The following is a 14,275-nucleotide window of genomic DNA, read 5'->3' on the forward strand; positions in this document are numbered from 1 at the left end:
CGAGTTAGTAATTGTAGTTCAAGTAGCAACAATATCACTCACCAACTATAATTCCAGAACAGACCGACTGTTAGACCCTATTCACACTTCATAGACCCTTGGGACCAGAGGCAATAAACTTACAAGCTGGTGTCTGTTAGCGCCATCTCCGACTAGTCTAATAAAGATAAGGCATACTTACGCTCTAGTTCCGAGCATTAGTGAGAAGATCCAGTTAATTCAATCGAGGTTAGCGAATAGGCGAAGTACTCACGACCTGACAAGTTCGGTTAGATTGGTGGGTTTGCAATATGTATGAAGGGAGTGGATTTGACTTACATTCTGAGTCTGACATTAGCACTGCACTGCTGCATTATTGCATTAACGGACCGAGGGAAACCAGAGGTGAGGCTTACATTCTGGATGGGGTTGGGGTTAGCGTTATCAGATCAGGTAGAAATCCAAGGACGGGTAGGGTATGTTTGGGACTCACGTTCTGATTGGAAAGCAAAAAGGGCTCGTTAGTGGAGTTCAAAGATCACTTGTGTCCATGCCATGTCAAAGTCAGGGTCTCACATACCACCTGTCAGATGTTAGTAAATTGATCAATGGAACTAGGGGTTGATGGTTTAACTTGCCGTCTATCAAGTAGACAGGCGCATTCTATGATTAGCATAATAGAGACAACCCTCGGTGGCAGTCAAATACTTACGCCCTGTCTGGGTCAGCATAACACCCCAAATGAGGATATGATATCATACATTCTACCAGACCAGACAAGTTAGCAATCGAACACCCAACCAGACAAGCCAAAACTTACATTCTGATAACCGAAACCAAGCCAGTCGGTCAGCAAACATGATTTCTTCTTGTCAACAGCACTATCCACAAGAATCATTCAACGTACTGACACCGGGTTAGCACTCCAGTCGTCAATAGTCTATGGGGTTAGGGACTCAGCACCTAGGGGCTGTGGTGATCACCACGTATCCAACACATTAGCACTATTGAATCCAGCACATCACCCCAGGTGGATAGTTCACGTACAGCCTGCAATCACACCGAGTCAGTATCGTCCCAACTAGACAGGAATTAACAGGCACAGCCGTGTTAGCCGTGCCGGAGGGAGAATCAACTCACCACATCACCAGTCTATTGAGGCAAGGATGAGCAATGTCAGCGCAGAATGGCACATCACGGAGCCTCGCGGCCCATCGTCCCAGCGTCCATACCTGAGTAAGTTGTTCCTTAGAGATGAGTGGGGAAGTCGGAAGGGAGAACAAAGGTGCTCCAAGACATCCGACTACCAGAGCCGCCGAGAAAGCAAGGAACCGCATATCGGGATTATGCAATAAGAATGAAGGACAAGAGTAAATGAATGTAAAAAGTGGGAATCGATCGAATCGATCTGTTCAGAGGCAAAAAAAAAAAATTGAAAAAAGAGGGGCTGTGAGTGGGAGTGTGAAGGAGAGGGAAAGAGAGGATATCGAGCAGAGAGGAAAAAGGAAGGCGAAAAAGGACAGATTCAGGGGAGAAAGCCAAAAAAATCTATTCTTTTCCACTCGTGGATCCATCCTGGCGACGATCCGCGAACCTTGGGATTAGAGGCAGTCTTGGCACAGACAGTGGGAACGTGGACGGAATGATCTGATTATGTTTAGTGTTTACGGTGTAAGGGTGTATCGCTGGTACGCGGGTTTAGTCGCGGTGCGGTAACGGAATACCACGATACGCGGTGGACATCCGATAATTCGGGATGCCCTCATCATTTCCCGTTCGGGTTAACCGTCTGGCTTCCGTGGTGGGTTCCTCCCAAACTCACGGGCTCAAGTCCCGGAAATATTTTGACATCATCATGACCCAATAGAAACATGATCCTGTAAACCTTCCAGCCGGCGGTTTTGAGTTTGATATATCACGGAGCGTGCCATGGTCGAAAATAACATTCCTTCGATATAGTAGCCGTTCTTGAGCGTTACCAACGGGTTCAAGTCAAGGAAACGGGAAAAAGAAAGCAAGATGCTGGAGGTCGAGATTTGTCACTTTCCCTGCCATGTCTCACCCAATTCGCCTGTGCGAGGGCGCGTAGACCCGCCGACGCATCTGCTAGGGCTGTAGATCTTAGAGCCTACGGGAAGGTGGAGACGCGCTCTAAGCGCAGAATCGTCGAAGAACCCTGGCAAAGCTGGCGTAGCTTGGCTCACGCCTGCTAAATCCAAGCTTGAACTGACTCGTACTTCAGGGGACAAAGGCCAGCTGTTCAGTGGATCCTGGCCAGAACCAAACCATGGCGCGTGTTCCGTCCCCGCCGGCTTCAAACTTGCCGGTGGAGTCGGCTTTTTGATTGTCTTAATCGAGTAATATCCACTAGGTTTATTTGTCTGGTACGATTCTCGCAAGACGGGTGTTTGGTGTTCCAAATTTCCCTTATATTGATCTATTTTTAAGACACCACATTGTATTGCCTCGAGTTAATTAATTTATCGCCATGAAGTATGAACTCCATCATTTGGAAATACTGCACCAGATCAACATTGTGATTGATAGCGTATAGCAATCGAATTTTGATGGAAGAAAAAGTCGTATATCTACACAAAACTCTAAATCTATAAATTTATTTACGCAAGAATGAAATCGCCCTCCACTCTTTTAGTGAAAACCAAACCAACCCGAATAATACACCCAGCCAACCAAAACGTCTAACCCCTCAAAAATGCCTCGCGTCCATACTTGGCCGCCAACACGGCAATCCCAACCCCCAGCCCGTAAACGGTGACACGCTGCAAGAACCTCCGCACAGAAGCCCAGATCACCATCTGCGCCTTCTTCTGGAAGATGGCACCCTCGTTGGCCCGCGGAAACGGGGTGTCGGGCACCGGCTTGCCCAGGAACTCGCACAGCGACGTCCAGCCTTCCTTGGGGTTCCATTCGAGGAGGTTCTCAGCGGGCACGACGCGACGCACGTGCTCGTAGTGCTCCAGGAAGGCCTTCTTGCCGTTGCGTTCGAAATCACCGCCGAAGAAGCTGTCGAATCCCAGCCGCACCATGCGGTTACCCAGCCCGAAGACATCCGGGTCGATCCAGCCGAGGAGGGTGGCCAGCGGGCTGTAGGTCTGGCTCATGATGGTCTTCTGCATGGACACGTACCAGTCGTCCACGTCGCGGAGCGTCAGCACCACCTTAGCGGAGGGGTAAGCGTTGGTTAGTTCCTCGACGAAAACGGCGCCGGGGAAGTCGGTGGTCGCTTCGACATGGCCGAGGAGTTGGTCCCATTCCTTCCGGGTGAAGGGCGTGCCGCCGTGGTATTTGCCGCGGAATGCATCAGCCCACATACTGGCGTCTTTGGGGTTCTGCATGATCGATGTCATGTGGTACGTGTCGTAGCCTAATTGCTGGAGAGCGAGCCATGTTGCTGCAATGCGTGCGATGGCCGTGTTAGCGGATTGGTTGTTTGGGTTGTGTTTTAGGAGAGGGGAAAAGGATTGAGGGTGAGGAGAAGGGAGGGCGAACTGACAGAGAGTTCCCGTCCTACAGAGACCCAAAACGAGGACTTGCATGGGTTTGACGCGGCTGCATTGTCGCCGGTTAATGTTCTGTGTTTGCGTGACTGTCTCGACGGCTTGCATGATGTTGGTTGTAGATCAGGTCTGGAGAAGATGGTCCAAGAGCTGAGATGTCAAAGCGCGCGCTGTCCTATTACTTATGATTTTGTTTACATTGATCATCTCTATATCCATTAAGATAACAATACCCACGCAGTCAACAGAATAAGATTGTGCCTGGCTTGGCACCCCTGCGTCGTGAAAATCTCTGCCATCGTGTTGACGGTACCACATGTCCGCGGGTACCCGGTCGGGGATATCGGCAATAAGTTGAGCAGAAGTAAGTTCGCCATAGAAAGAACTTGCACCCGCACTGCATAAGGAGAAGAAATTATAATGGACAGGGGTAAGGCCGTAAGACGCAAACTGCTGTTCGGTGTGCCTGGCCGTACCACAGTCCATTGCCGAAAACAAGTACCTTTGATCCCCTGGCCTGGTTGGCGCTTACTCATTGCTTCAATTGCTTGTCTTTGAATGGCCGGAACATCCAGGAAGTTCTGGGCCCTCGACCCGCTTTAATTCAATGAGAAGGAAGCGGGTCTTGAGGGAAAAGGTTCCGATCCAGATCCGAATTTTGTCCTGCGGGTTCCTGAGCTCATCCACGAAACATTTTTGGGACCTGCCGATTTTTTAGTAAGGTTACGATGTATCTTGATAAATACAAGACAGCTCAAAAATGATGCCAGCCAGACCTTGGTTTTGGACGAAACAATACTGACTGAGTGTTCCTACACCGTAGTGGTTGCATGCACGACGCCGCAGCACCTTTGCCGCTTTGCGTCAGCAGGAGCTGTGCGGTCAATGCCGATAGTTCGGCAATTAGCGTTCTTCTGCAGCAGGTTTCAAAAGAAAGACGGGGTCGAGGGTAAATTGCCTGAGAGCCAACCAATTGAGCCGCTGCACGCTAAAAGTGCCGATCTGCCCCATCCTGAAAGCTAATCTGATCGGGTATGAAACTCTGCGTATTACGGCGTCATGACGAGCAGCCCAGAACCGATACCGAACAGATACCCAGAACCTCGAGTTTTGATATCGTGACATGGTCAAAGATGGAGCCCAGCAAATCATACGGTTCCACCTTGGTCTAACACACTAAATAGCAAGCTGGGGGCATTTCCAATGTGAAATAGTTTATGGGGATACGTCCAGTGGTGTGGAAAACACACATCGTAGATCATTCGCCATCGATGGAGCAAATTTCCTTCCATCTTGACCCAGGACGATCCTAGGTACATGGAGGGTCGCGTCGGATTAATAGCTGAATCGGGGAATCGGGGTCTTAAGGAGGAACAAAATCGATTTGGTACCGAATTTCTAGGCGATCGGAAGAGTTAGCTAGCCTTGGGGGTTTCTGATCTGGATGTCAGCTATCCTTTTTTTCATCTGAATTAGAAAGCAGGGGAAAAGGTTTTTCTTCAGCTTTGACACTTTCTCGGCCTTAATGCCGCTTGCCTTCTCTATCCCTCCTTGCAAACACGTCGTTCCTTCTTTGTTCTTTGTAAAAACCCCCATATGTAATATTATTGAAGCCACTATACTTAATATTTTGTTTGATTTCAGCCTCTGTTGTATGAGTGATCGCAGTCATGTTGCAGGTCGTGTCTGATATTGATGCCGCTCCGTGTCATTTCCCTACAGAAAGTCTGGGGAATAATGATGTGCGAGGCTTCAAGTCGATCCCGGTCGCTCTAGACTCTCTCTCGACGACTGTTTCCAGCGACACCTTGCTGAGGGCTTGGGCTGTGGTCCTGCGCTATTATGCTGGCAGTGATATCATCTGCTTCGGCCGGGTCGACGACACCACCGACGCTTCGTTGCGGTTTGCTTTGTGCCATGGCGACATTCCCATCGACACGGCCCTTGAGGCAATTCAGCCTTCAGCGTCGGAGCTTGCGGGTGACTCGTCGACATCCGCGTCGCTTAAAGAATGGATGGAATCTAAAGCTTCCATCAATTCACTAGTGTGGAACTCCTTGGCTCAGGTATCCGAATCACATTTGCAAGATCTGCAATCCGCCCAGGTATGATGACATCCTCCTTTTCCCATGGTCTGATGTCAGGTCAATATATGCTTACAATGTTGCTTCCATCCCCAGTGTCCTCTTGCCATATTCTTCTCCTCTACCTCCGAACAACAGGTCACCTTGGCCTACGCATCACATACCATCGGCGAAACCATCGCTTCGTCTGTAGCAGAGGCATTGGCCCGTGTCGTGAACGCTATAATTGACGCACCTCAAACTCCTATTGGGGAGCTGGACCTCTTCGGCCCGTCCTCATGGAACCAGATCCATGAATGGAACAACACCGTCCCGGATATGTTTGAGGCATGCCTTCACGAGTTGATCGACGAGAGGGCAACCACCTGCCCCGACTCCACAGCCTTGGAATGCTGGGACGGTTCGGTCTCGTATGTGGACCTGGTAGACTATACTTCCCGGCTGGGTAATTTCCTTATCTCCCAGAATGTCGGGCCGGACGTCTTCGTTCCTGTCTGCTTCGACAAGTCCCTGTGGGCCGTAGTATCCATGCTGGGTGTACTCAAGGCGGGCGGAGCCTTCGTGTGTATCGACCCGGCACAGCCCATAGACCGACTGAGCACGATCATAGAAGAAGTAGATGCGAGAATCGCCTTGGCTGCACCCGAGCACTGCGGCAAGTTGTCCGAGGCTCTTCCCCAGGTCATCGCCGTTGACTCAGCCTTGATTCACCAGCTTCCTCCTTGCCCCGATCTACCTCGCCGTGCCTCGCCCCATGATGCCGCCTATGCCATCTTCACCTCCGGCAGTACTGGCAAGCCAAAGGGTATCGTGCAGGAACACCGAGCCGTTTGCTCCAGTGCGAAGGAACATGCCAGCCGCTTGAACATCAATCCCGAAACCCGGACGTTCCAGTTCGCCGCATACACCTTCATTGTCAACACCTTCGAGCTCTTCACCCCCTTGGTGGAGGGTGGCTGCGTGTGCGTGCCCTCGAAGGAGGATCGACTGGGTCGTACCACTGGAGCTATGCGCGACTTGCGCGCAAATTGGGCTTGTTTGACACCTTCTTTCCTCCGGTCCCTCAAGCCTGGCGACCTGCCCGATCTGAAGACCCTCTTGTTGGCTGGAGAGCCGGTCCAGCAGGACAACCTTGACACCTGGCGCAGCCGCGTGCAGATGCTGAACATGTACGGTGCCAGTGAGGCTTCCGTCTGTGTGACGGGGGATCTCTCGGGCCCCGTTGGGCGATCGACCATCGGCCGAGGTGTCGGCGTCTGCACCTGGGTTACTGACGTTTCAGACCACGACCGCCTGGCCCCTATCGGTGCGATTGGTGAATTGGTCGTGGAAGGGCCTGTTCTCGCGCGTGAATATATTCATCTACCGGACAAGACTGCCGCTGCTTTCATCGCGAATACTCCGTGGTTAAAGAACATTCGCGGTGAGGAGCCCCTGTATCGAGCTTACAAGACTGGTGACCTGGTCCGATATGGATCCGACGGCCGAATCAACCTGGTTGGCCGCAAGGACATGCAGGTCAAACTGCGCGGCCAGCGTATCGAACTGGAGGAGGTTGAGTTCCATCTGCGCCAGGCTCTTCCCCGAGGTCTCGAGATCTCGGTGGGCTTGGTCAGGCCTAGTGATCAGCCTGACCGGCCGTTCCTTGCTGCGTTTGTTGCTCTGAGCAAGGGATTCGCTGACGGTTTCAACCTGATTGACCAGGAGTCTGCCGAGAAAATCGATTCGCTGACGGCGGACTGGAAGGCTCTCGCCGCCCAGGCCCTCCCAGGATACATGATCCCGTCAACTCTCGTTAAGCTGAAGCACATGCCGCTCACGGCGTCGGGCAAGACGAACCGAAAGTCCCTCACGGATTTTGCCTCGCAGCTTACCCTCGCAGCTCTAACGGGTGCCACCAAGGGCGAACGCAAGGAGCCTGCGACGACAACAGGAAAGGAACTCCGCAAGATGTGGGCTGGGGTACTGGAGATCTCAGAGGAGACAATCTCCGCTGATGACAGCTTCCTGCAGCTCGGCGGTAACTCCATCGACGCCATGAAGCTGGTTAACGTGGCTCGAGACGGAGGCATCGGGCTGAGCGTGGCGGGAATCTTCACGCACCCGACGCTGGACAAGATGGCCGAGGCCTCTTCCACGATGGAGCAGCTAGCCTTTGAGGATGTTCCGTTCTCACTGCTTCCAGAGGGATCCAATGACGAGGAGCTAGTTGGTCTGGCTGCGAACCAGTGCGGCGTCGACAAGTCGGCCATCGAAGACCTTTACCCCTGCACGGCCCTGCAGGCCGGATTGCTTGCCCTGTCAGACAGCCGGGACGGTGCGTACGTTGCACAGCATTCCTTAAAGCTTCCCGCCGCCAGTGTGGACCTAGACAAGTTCAAGCAAGCGTGCCAACAGGTGGTGACGGCGCACCCTATCCTTAGAACTCGCATAATCTACCCTCCTGAGTTCACCGCGCTGCAGGCCGTCCTCCTGGGCGACATCGACTGGCGGTCGGCCGAGACCCTCGAGGAATACCTTCAAACCGACAAACAGCAGCCCATGAAGGCGGGCGATGCTCTCACGCGGTACGGCCTCGTTCCTGACAGCGATGGCTGGACTTTTGTGTGGACGGTGCACCATGCGGTCTACGACGCGTGGACGCTGGAACTGGTCTTCGACCGCATCGACAAGGCCTACAAGGGCCAGGCACCTGAGAAGGACACCACCTTCAAGCAGTTCATGAGCTACGTGGTCAACACCGACGAGCAGGCTGCGGACGAGTTCTGGAGGCAGTACCTGAAGGGAGCCGTCCGCACCGAATTCCCTTGCGTGGTCTCGACCGCGAAACAGCCCGTTGCCGACGCCTCCCTGCACCGTGAGATGAAGCTCAACCGGCCAGAGCAACTGTCCGGCATCACCATGCCTTCTATAATCCGCGCGGCCTGGGGAATGATCGTCGGATCCCACTCAGAGTCCGACGATGTCGTCTTCGGCGGCATCGTCTCTGGGCGTAATGCGCCTGTCCCTGATGCGGACCGTCTTGTGGGACCGGGCATTGCTGCCTTGCCCGTACGAGTGAAGGTTCCCGAATCTGAGTCTTTGACCGTCTTCGACTTTGTTCGTAGCGTGCAGTCGGAGGCCACGGCAATGATCGAGTTCGAACAGACCGGTCTGCAAAACATTAGCCGTCTCAGCACCGACGCCAACTCCGCCTGCGACTTCCAGACCCTGCTGGTCGTGCAGCCGGCGAAGGAGAAGGCGGCCGTCCTTGAGGAACCGGACCTGCGCAACGTGTCCGAGGCCAACGCCAACTTCGGTACCTACGCCCTCACATTGGAGTGCAGTCTCAAGGCCGATGGGGTCTCCTGTGCCGCTCACTACGACTCCGATCTCATTTCTGAAGACTATGTCGAGCGTGTTCTTGGACAACTTGGGCATCTTCTATATCAGATGTGCTCCTCCTCTGGCGACAAGAAGATGAGTGACCTCGTCCTCCTTGGTCCTCAGGATTTAGCCAACATCCGCGAGTGGAACCAGGAAATTCCAGGTCGGATAGACAGAACCATTCACGACCTCATTGGAGATCGCATCGCTGAGCGCCCTGATCACGAGGCGGTTTGCTCCTGGGATGGCTCCTTCACGTATTCTGAGCTCGACCAGCATTCGGCTCGTCTGGCGCGTCGTCTCGCGCAGTCCAGCGTCGGCCCCGAGACTTTTGTTCCTTGCTGCTTCGAGAAAAGCCGATGGGCGCCGGTGGCTATGCTGGCCGTGCTACGGGCCGGCGGTGCCTTCCTGAACATCGATCCATCGCAGCCACCGAACCGCATCCAGCTTATGATCCAGAAGCTGAAAGCTAAGACCATCGTCTGCTCGCCCCGGCAATATGAGCTCTGCGCATCCTTGGGTGACTACGACGTCGTGGTCCTCGACGAGCAATCTCCAGATGCAGCTATCCCGGAGACCGTCCCCGTTAACGCTGTTGGTCCCGAGAACGCTGCATACGTTATCTTCACTTCTGGAAGTACGGGAGAGCCCAAGGGAACGATCATCCAGCACGGATCATACTGCTCTGGGTCAACCACTCACGCACCAGCGATGCTGATGGATCGTGACACGCGCGCCCTGCAGTTTGCCTCATTCACTTTCGATGCAAGTCTGGTCGAAATTCTCACCGTGCTTATCATCGGTGGTACGGTCTGCTTCGCATCAGAGGAACAGCGCAAGCGCGATGTTACGGAGGCCGTTCGCAATCTTAACGCAAACTGGGCCGCCCTGACGCCGTCTTTCGTCAATTTGATCAACCCCGACGACGTCCCTGGACTCAAGGTACTGATCCTGGCGGGTGAGGCTATGTCGCAGTCCCACCTGGAAACCTGGGCCCACCGTGTGCGACTCGTGAACGGATACGGGCCCAGTGAGTGCTGCGTGGCCAGTACATCCAATTGGGATCTAACGATCAACTCAAGCCCGCGCAACGTCGGCCGCGCCTGCTCAGGTGCGTCGTGGGTCGTCATGCCTAACAACCACCACCGACTGGTCCCCGTGGGCAGCGTCGGAGAGCTGGTCATGGAGGGATGGAACGTCGGTCGGGGCTATCTGGACGAGCCCGAGAAGACGCAGGCCGCGTTCGTCGAGAACCCCAGGTGGCTCGACCCCACCGATGACACCCGGCCACCGATGGTCTACAAGACCGGTGATCTGGTCCGTTACAACCCGGATGGCACCCTGCGATTCGAACGCCGCAAGGACACGCAAGTCAAGCTGCGCGGTCAGCGTGTAGAGCTGGGTGAGATCGAATACCGGATCAAGCAGAGCCTGCCCAACAAGCCCGATGCCGTCGTCGACATTGTTTGTGCTAAGGATGCCGTCGATCAGCCTCGCCTGGTTGCTTTCCTCCCCGTTTCTCGCGAGGACGCCATGGAAACCCTCGTCGATGTGGACGCGATCATTCCGCCACCGGACGAGCACCACGTCGCCGCGCTTTCCGGTCTGGAGGACCGCATGGCCGATTTCTTGCCGATGCACATGATCCCCAACACCTATCTGCCCGTGTACTACATTCCCAAGTTGCCCTCTGGCAAGGCGGATCGCAAGACCCTAAAACGTGTGGGTGGCCAGCTGACCCACCGAGAGATGGCCCAATATTCCGGCACCACGGAGGAGGCCCGTCCACCGACCACGGAGATGCAGCTCACTCTGCAACAGCTGTGGGGTGAGTGTCTTAAGATGTCCGCGGCCCAGATCAGTCTCAACGACAACTTCATCCGACTGGGCGGAGACTCCATCACCGCCATGCGGCTCGCCTCCGCCGCGCGGTCGCGGGACATCCCTCTCTCCACGGCCTCTGTCTTCCAGCACCCTACTCTGGAGGCGATGAGCGCCGTCGCCGAGACCCTGACGCAGCAGAAGCTGCCCCAGACATTCGAGCCCTTCTCCAGCGTGAAGTCCATTCCCAAGGACAAGTTGCTGGACGACATCGTCCTGCCCCAGGTCGGAGTGCCGGCATTCCAGGTGGAGGACGTCGTGGAGGCGACGGACTTCCAGACGCTCGCTATCAATGGCGGTCTGAACCAGACCCGCGGCTGGAGCAACTATCTGGTGTTTGACTTCAACGGTCCCGTCGACCTGCGCCGACTGCAGAATGCCTGCGATAAACTGGTGGCGCAGCATGCGGTTCTCCGCACCGTCTTCGTCACCACCGGATTCCAGCTGCTGCAGGTCATTCTGCGGTCGTGCACACCCGAGGTCACCTTCCACATTCAAGACGATCAGGATCCCTCGGAAGCGCTGGTGCGAGAGGACCTTGCCCGTACGCCTCGCCTGGGCGAGCCCATCGTGCGGTTCATGGTCGTCAAGAACGGCGCCGTCAAACACCGCGTTATCATGCGCGTTTCTCACGCCCAGTACGACGGCTCGTCGATGCCGCTGCTGATGCAGGACCTCGGCGCTGCGTACAAGGGTGATGAGCTCACGCCGCGACCGCAGTTCTCGGACTTTGTGCGCATGCAGCTGCACACCAGCGACGGGGCCGAGTCCTTCTACAAGGAAATGCTGGCCGGGTCAAGCATGACACAGCTGGTCTCGCACTCCAAGATGTCGACCACCAACGTTCTGAACACCATGATTGTCGAGATGGTGCCGCTGATAGCCTTCAAGGAGCACGGCATCACCTCGGCGACCGTGGTCAAGGCTGCCTGGGCAATGACTCTCGCGGAGATGGCCTGTACGTCGGACGTGGTGTACGGCCACATGGTGTCGGGCCGCAACCTGCCGCTAAATGGCGTCGAGTCTGTCATGGGTCCCTGTCTTAACATCGTCCCTGTGCGGGCCAACATGGAGACCATGGCGACCGTGCAGGAGCTGCTGCAGTTGATCCAGCAGCAGCAGACCGACACCATCCCACACGAGAGTCTCGGCTTCCGACAGATCATTGATCAGTGCACCAACTGGTCCAAGGAGACTCGCTTCAGCACCGTGTTCCAATACCAGGAGTTCGGCGGCGAAGACGTGACTCAGCCCATCACCATGGAAGGCAAGACCACAGTGGTGCCTGGATTTATCTGCCCTTCGCCAGATGCCTGCGACATGTCAATCCTGGCCACACCGGTAGGCGAGCAGGTGCGGATTGAAATGATTTTCTCGACTCACGCTATGTCTCGATCGTTCGCGGATGCCACGCTGCAGAAGCTGTCGGCGCGAATCAAGGAGATTGCCCGCACGGGCGTCGAGGGAAGAATGCCATCATTTGTCGGCGAACCTCAGATTCCTTTGCCGGAGCCTGGCCGTCGCATGACCAACGGAGTCAATGGAATGGTTGGACAGATTGTCAACGGCATCAACGCGCAGAATGGAGTGAATGGCGTCAGTAATGGAGTGAACGGAGTCCACGAGGAAAGCGCGCCTGAGGAATCGTATCACGTGAACTTGCTGGCCTCGGTGCCCCTCTAAAAGTATACCTATTCCTCAGTTTTAGTGATTTGATTTTTTTTTACCGGAGTTATGGTCGTGTACATAATCATCTATATTACCTTCTCTCTAATTCTTCTCAAGAAACAAGTCCTTCGTTATGTTGAACACCAGTAACTTATCGTGATCATATATTTCCTTGAGCGGCCTTGGGCAACATCTGATATCAAGCGTTCATAAATTCGAATTGCTTTCATTCTTAAGCTTGCCGCTCTTAAGGATACATTAACTGAATTCGCAGTCCAGAAATTTAGTCCTTGATTGGGGCTCTGCAGTCTGCAGCCTGTGAACCGAATCCCGACGCGACGAAACCATGGCAGTATGTCGTTTCTTACCTGCAGAAAATGAGTTCAAAAAGTTCCCTTTCTACTCCCTTATCCACCTCCAGAGTGATCGGAGGCTCACGGTGCCATGTATTGAGTGAAGCACCTGAGGTAACTCCTTCAGATGCTGAGCCCACGGGTCGTTAAACCAAGGGCAAACCAAAAACAGATATGATCGGCCTGGTTGCAACAAGGCCAATCCGCGTCAAGACCATGTGCCCTTCGTCTGCTTTGGACTTATCTTGGAGAACTTGTAGCGTAGCTTTCGCGACCGATCTCCTTCAGGTTGAATGATGTCTGGATGTCATACTTTATAGTGACTGTCGTAGTCTTGCACTAGCCACTAATCATTCGTTGCGGGTGTTCGGCAGTTCCGTGGTCTGACAAAGAACCGAATCCTCGATCATAACATGGCGCACAAGTGAGATCCGAAGTCACCAACGAGTATGGCCCTCTGGCGCAAAGTTCGAGATCCGCTAGATTGCCGCACAGCAACGGGTCGGTCATATGAGCGCCGTATAATGGAGGAGAGTCGTAGTCGTACGAAAATTCTTCGATCTCAAAACCGTGAGCCAGACCATCTGGCGTAACAGACTGTGGCAAGATTACGATGTTGAAAGGGAGAGCTCCGCTTATCTAATATACGTGAGTAAGAAATCCAACAGGTTGTTAAGGCTAAAAGCTTACTGTCGATAAATTTCCCTTCGCATTGACAAGCTCGACTGTAAAGACCAATTCATGATGAACCTGGATATTATTCGACCTGACGCGCTGTGTGCATTTCTCCAAGCTCTTCGGTAAAGCGACCGCTTTGGTCGTACTCCATTCGATGTCGAACATCTCGGATGCGGGGACTAAATAGTCTTCCTCTTGTTCATCATGCCGCTCACTAAGGACGATATGATCTTTTGCCGAGGTCAGATACCGCACGCCGTATCGAGTCGCGTATGCTGCAGGCGCATCGATCTTGGTAGAATGTTTTTCCACCACCGCCATCTTGATCGCTTTCATCCGAAGGCCCTTATCTAAAGGCGCCATCCAGAAATTCACCGGGAATGTGGAACCGAATGGGATCTTCTTGTGTGGAATCGACACGCTGTAGGGGATAGTCGGATCGGCAAGGTCTTCGGTGATCTACAACATCGTCAGTCCATGTCCACGGCATAGCGACGCAGGTGACGAACGATTGAGTCAGAGAGCAAAACATCACATCTGTCCCTGACAGTAGGTCTGTATATCATTAAGGGTTGAGAAACCACGTGGTTGCGATATAGTTTCCGCTCGACTATTGCGTATACTTGGTAGGAGTGGTAAGAGTGACCCGGACCTGTGATTGTGTCGTGCATGTTTGGGTCTAGCGGAACGTCGAATGGAAATTCGTATTGCCCTGCCGGCAGGGTGAAGGACGCCAATTTCTTCGATG

The 14,275-nt window shown here is 54.0% G+C and overlaps 3 protein-coding genes across 3 annotated transcripts; 1 reads left to right on the forward strand and 2 right to left on the reverse strand.

Annotated features, from left to right (window-relative positions):
- Positions 1-2,678: 2,678 nt before the first annotated feature.
- Positions 2,679-3,605, reverse strand: LDX57_009657 (sulfotransferase family protein; the record flags this gene model as incomplete). The annotated part of the gene is made up of 2 exons (XM_046091391.1): positions 2,679-3,391; positions 3,494-3,605. The coding sequence occupies 2 exons, from the start codon at positions 3,603-3,605 to the stop codon at positions 2,679-2,681; spliced, it is 825 nt and encodes a 274-aa protein (XP_045947368.1).
- Positions 3,606-5,167: 1,562 nt separating this feature from the next.
- Positions 5,168-12,511, forward strand: LDX57_009658 (uncharacterized protein; the record flags this gene model as incomplete). Its single annotated transcript, XM_046091392.1, has 2 exons — positions 5,168-5,602; positions 5,678-12,511. The coding sequence occupies 2 exons, from the start codon at positions 5,168-5,170 to the stop codon at positions 12,509-12,511; spliced, it is 7,269 nt and encodes a 2,422-aa protein (XP_045947369.1).
- A 43-nt stretch (positions 12,512-12,554) lies between these two features.
- Positions 12,555-14,247, reverse strand: LDX57_009659 (arrestin C-terminal domain-containing protein). Its single transcript, XM_046091393.1, has 3 exons — positions 14,037-14,247; positions 13,540-13,986; positions 12,555-13,488 (listed from the first exon to the last, which is right to left on the reverse strand). Exons 1-3 carry the CDS (start codon positions 14,196-14,198, stop codon positions 13,189-13,191), a joined length of 909 nt encoding a protein of 302 aa, XP_045947370.1. The 5' UTR covers positions 14,199-14,247; the 3' UTR covers positions 12,555-13,188.
- Between the last annotated feature and the right edge of the window lie 28 nt (positions 14,248-14,275).

The sequence above is a fragment of the Aspergillus melleus genome, assembly GCF_016097325.1.
Source record: "Aspergillus melleus strain CBS 546.65 chromosome Unknown contig5, whole genome shotgun sequence".
Lineage (NCBI taxonomy): Eukaryota > Fungi > Ascomycota > Eurotiomycetes > Eurotiales > Aspergillaceae > Aspergillus > Aspergillus melleus.